The sequence below is a fragment of the Sinocyclocheilus anshuiensis genome, unplaced genomic scaffold, assembly GCF_001515605.1.
Source record: "Sinocyclocheilus anshuiensis isolate Anshui unplaced genomic scaffold, SAMN03320099.WGS_v1.1 scaffold945, whole genome shotgun sequence".
Lineage (NCBI taxonomy): Eukaryota > Metazoa > Chordata > Actinopteri > Cypriniformes > Cyprinidae > Sinocyclocheilus > Sinocyclocheilus anshuiensis.
The window spans coordinates 152238-157596 of NW_015557112.1; the positions used below are offsets into that span (position 1 = coordinate 152238).

Sequence of the window (5359 nt, forward strand, 5' to 3'; positions counted from 1 at the left end):
ATTTGGGCTGTTACCAAGCAAATGAAATCAGTATCAACAAAATTCATCTTTGCAATCCAGACATAAGCTGCACCTGAATTGGCATTTAGATGTTTACACACTGTTTAATGCAGAACATGAATACATTTAACCTGCAGTTACAAATGCATAAATAATGTTTTGATATATGTAAGTCTCTTAATAAAACTTATAGTTTATTTAACTGTTGTAAAAAAATCAATATCACATTTGCATATGGTAATTTTTGGAGAAAAAAAGGCACTCTTCGTGTGAACTTGAGTATAAATATACACATTTTCTGCCCCCATGTCTTGAATTTGTGATCATTCTGAATGTATTTTAACACACTGAATCATGCAGTGAAAGATCGCACTGTAAATGCGCACGCGCACTAGACTTCACGTAATGCGTATACTCTGTAGGTGTTTTTAATGTTTTTTTGCGTCGTGAGAATATTGAGCAAAATAGCTCACTTGTCATGGTGTTACTTAACTATATCATGTTATGAATAAACGAAACATTTTGAATTTTACCTCAGTGTGTTTCTTCTGAGTTTATGTGTGCTGTTACGCTCATTTGTTCTGAAGTCTCGAGACAAAGAGAGTGAGCCTCAGCGCGACCTTGTATTCTGTATTCTGCTAACGTACTGCAATTCTCTCTGATGACGCAGTAACTTACCGCGGGGAAGAAAAAATCTTCGGTAATGAGACCAAAAATAACTAAGACCCATCGAATCCGAATTTAAGACATTTTAAGACTTTTTAAGGCCTTATATTAAGAAAACGTTATTTAAGACGTTTTAAGGACCCACGGACACCCTGTATTAATGTGATAGTTTATTACACAGGGTCAGCAGATCCACAAGACCGCAGTGCTTGTTGTCATTTTCACCGTTGTCAAGAGCCTGAAATACAGCACTTACAGAAAAAAAAAAACCTCTGGAAAATGTACAACCCAGTCCGTCAAAGTGATGGATAATGGTATTTGTGGCAAACCCCATTATTCATAAAATTTGTATGTTAGACATTACTTATACCACCATTCAAAAGTACAGAGTCAGTAAGATTTTGAAAACATTTTAGAAACAAGTCTCTCATTCTCACCAAGGCTGCCTTTATTTGACCAACAGAGTGAGCTTCAGCGCGAGCTTGTATTCTGTATTCTGCCAACTTACTTACCACGGGGAAGAAAAGACCTTCGGTCTGTCCAATGATTGTAAACAGTCATTAGGTCGGTCAGACTTAAGATATTTTAGCGGTAATGAGACCAAAAATAATTAAAACCCTTCGAATCCGAATTTAAGACTTTTTAAGGCCTTATATTAGGAAAACGTTATTTAAGAAATTTTAAGACTTTTTAAGGACCCGCGGACACCCTGTCATGAGCAACTATTTGGATACATGTTGGTAAGAAAAACAGTTTGCAGTTTTACACTTTCAGATAAACATATTTTACTATTTTTAATATTTATTTTCCCCTCGGACCGCAGGCCGGTCCCCACAATGTCAAAAGCGTCCGGTTTTACCAGGGGCGCGGGAATCCGGCTCCGCTCTGGTTGCCCGCCTGGGTTCTGGTTTGGCTGGAGCCTCACTGGCTCATTCCTCCAGCTCCGTCCTGGCTATCTGCTGGGGTTCCTGTATGGTTGTGGCCCTGCTGGTTCGTCCTGCCGGCCCCGCCTTGGCTTTCCACCCTGCCTGTTCCGCTCTTAGACCCTGGTCTACCTCTGTTCCCTGACCCCCTTCCTTGGCATGGTCCTGGCCCGCCATCCCTCCCCCTGGTCCGCCTCAATTCCACCTCCCTCCTGAACTTATGTTTTCTGGTGGAGTGTCTGGTATCCGCTCTGTAGAGGGGGGGGTAATGTCACAGTGTCTGGTTGTGGTGCCCTGGACTGGCCACTTGAGTGCGCTCTCCTGTTTCGTTGTTTTATGTGTTAAACTCCATTTCCCATAGTCCCTTGCTTTGTAAATCTGTTCTGATCATTAGCACCTGTTCATTAGTTCCGATCATGATCACCTGTTTATCATTTACTCATTATCCCTTCTCTATATACCATGCTCACTCTGTCTGTCATTGCTGCTAGATTGTATTTGTTTTCGGATGTTTGATGTTGTTTAGAGTTCACCGTGTTTTCTGTTCCTTGTGTTGGATTACCTTTTGCCACGTTTTTGTTCTGTTTATTTGTTACTTTGAATAAACTGCACATGGATCTATCCTTGTTTTCTCCTGGCATTCCGTGACAAAGACATCAGACTGCACACCAGTGCTGTCTCATTAGACTACATAACTGAGAGACGATAAGACAGACGAAAGGAGTCTGTAGATATTGTTTTTATTTAATGCTGAATTTTCGAATATGCCTTATGGCATCAAATGGGTCAGCAGTGCTGCTCTATTCATGTTTTTCGGTCTTTCTTCAGTACTGGGTCTGCTGTCAGCTGACTAAATGTTTTCAGATGTTGAACTGGATTTCATAACGGGGCGGGATCAAATCACTCCGAAACAGAAGACTGGAGAAAACAAGCCCAAAAGAGTTCTTAAACGTTCAAAGTATTTCGTAACAATTAACCTTTATTAGGGGATCAGCAAAATGGAAGGTGAGTTTATTTTTATAATAGTGAGTTATTTTCCCGATTCATTTTGTTAGGAATGTACATTTAGGCTATTTACTGCTCAGCTGAATCGAACTGAACGTGTGAGGCGATTTCAGCTTCATTTTGCGATATTTTTTAAAAATGTAAGTGTTATAATCGCGTTAATCATGAAACTGTCATCGACAGACGAACCGCAGATCGAATCTGCAGAAGATCGGAATCCCGGAGAGGTTCTGCACATTCGCTTTCAGAAAAACCCCAATCAAAAACTCAAATACCTGGAGGCTGAACCCAAAATACTAGGGGTGCGTGAACCTATATCACTTTACAGCTCAAATGCTGACAGACTTTTTTTTTTGTTTGCTTGTTTTGCTTATAAACTGGATGTGAAAATGACCACTATTCACTACAGAATAACTTTTTTTTGGGGGGGGGGAATTGATTAAGCTTATATACACTGCTGTTCTGAAGTTTTGGATCAGTAAGGTTTTTAATTTTATTGAGGTTTTTTATGCTCATCAAGGCTGCATTTATTTGATCAAAAATACAGAAAAAACTATGATATTGTGAAATATTACAGTCTAAAATAGCTCTTTTGTATGTGAATATATTTTAAAATGTAATTTATTCCTGTGATGCAAAACTGAATTTTCAGCATCATTACTCCAGTCTTCAGTGTCCCATGGTCTCAGAAATCATTCTTATATGCTGATTTAGGCTATTGGAGAAAAAGTTGTGCTGCCTAATATTTTTTTGGAACCTGTGATACTATATTACTTTATTCAAGATCTTTGATAAATACCAAGTTTAAAAGAACAGCATTTATTCTTAGAAATAAATTAGACATCTTTTGTAACAATATATTCACTACTGTTCAAAAGTTTGTGGTCAGTTTTGTTTTTAAAGAAATTAATATTTTATTATAAATTGAAAAAAGCTAATTGTTAGAATCTTATATTGTTAGATATGATTTGTGTTTTGAATAAATGCTGTTCTTTTTAACTTTTTATTCATCAAAGAATCCTGAAAAAGGTATCACAGGTTCCAAAAATATTAAGCTGCAAAAATGTTTCCAATGCATATAATAAATCCGCATATTGGAATGATTTCTGAATGATCATATGACACTAAAGACTGGAGAAATGGCTGGAGTAATGGCTGATCAAAACTCAGTTTAGCATCAGAGGAAGAAATTATATTTTAAAGTATATTAAAATAGGAAATAGTTATTTTAAATTGTAATAATATTTTGCAATATTACGGGGGTTTTTTTTCTGTATTTTTTTATCAAATAAATGCTGCCTAAGTGAGCATAAAAGAACTTAAAACATTAAAAAAAAAAAAAAACTGATCCCAAACTTTTGAAAGGCAGTGTGTATATTTTTTATAACAATGGTTTAATTACAAATATCATGGTTTAGTAAAAACAACTGTACATTTGTGCACAAATGCCATAGGCTAACAGAACTGTCCCTTCTCAAAAAAGAAAAATAGAAACCATCACATACATTCTAATGGTTTCCACTACAAATACCATTACAAACCATCAACCATTAAAAACATTTAAAAAATGGTTTCTCATTGTAGTGTGTTTTGGGACATGTTCCATTAGGATTTAGTGGTTTTAACAAGCTACAAATAGAAGGCAACCAATTACCAGTACAGACCCACAGGGACCATTACAGTTCCCATTAAAACCAATACTATTCCCATTATAACCAGTAAAATCATTGCAAATTCTGTGATGGTTTCTTTTCTTCTTTTTTTCCCAACAGGGGTGGTTAATGCTGTAAAACCATGGTTAATTATTGTAATGGCTTTGTGGTTTATTACAGGTAACGCAAATTGCGTTCGCTGTCTTTTTCACATTTATGGTTGTGGTGTTCTATGTGAATGGCATGGCCATGTATACAGATGTGGACATGGTCACTGGTGGCACCGCCTCGATGATCGTAAGTAGGCCTACATTTCACATTTAACGATAAGATAGTTTTGTTCATTTGACATTAGCTGGGTTTCCATCCACGTATTTTCATGCAAATTTTGGAATATCATATTAAAACACAAGATGGAAACTCCAAGGTGCGCATACATTTTAAAAATACACATAAAAATGTGCTCAGTTGAGTCAAATAATATTTTATTTTTAATATTTTTTTTTTTATCCGACTAGAAAACAAAACATGCACATAGGGGAACACTTTTATTAAATAAATTATTTGATGTGCATCAAAAAAGTCATGTGACTTTGCATCAACAGATCATGTAATTGAATAACTAAATTAATTGCACACCACAGTCCGTTTAAAGGGGTCATATGATGCGATTTCAAGTTTTCCTTTCTCTTTGGCGTGTTACAAGCTGATTGTGCATAGATAAGATCCCTGAAATTGCAAAGACTAAAGTCTCAAAACCAAAGAGATATTCTTTATCAAAGTTAAGACTCTGCCACGCCCCCCTAAAACGGCTCGTTCTAACACGCCCCCACATATCTACCTCACTATGTGGAAATATTTGCATAATGCTGCCCAAATGTGCACGAAAAGAAAGGCGTGGTTTCAGTAACCGCAGTTAGTGTTGATGCAGCCATGTCAGGGAGACGCTGTGTGTTTCTAGGCGAAAGCAAAAGCACTTTATTTGGCCTTTCGAAAGTAGATGCATTTAGGAATCTTTAAGATCACTTACAACAGAACAGCAATGCATTTTATGGACGACCGTTTCATGAACCTAGGAGAGGAGGTAATTCTGACTTTGCTATGACAATCTGG

General features: G+C 36.9%; 1 protein-coding gene across 1 annotated transcript in view; it reads left to right on the forward strand.

Moving 5' to 3' along the window:
* Positions 1-2488: 2488 nt before the first annotated feature.
* The window catches only part of LOC107677701 (uncharacterized), an 8237-nt gene continuing 5366 nt past the window's right edge, over positions 2489-5359 (forward strand). Inside the window, exons 1-3 of the mRNA XM_016472722.1 lie at positions 2489-2594; positions 2778-2896; positions 4427-4543. Of these exons, the coding sequence (XP_016328208.1) occupies positions 2588-2594; positions 2778-2896; positions 4427-4543 (243 nt within the window). The 5' untranslated portion in view covers positions 2489-2587. The remainder of the gene's footprint in view (positions 2595-2777; positions 2897-4426; positions 4544-5359) is intronic.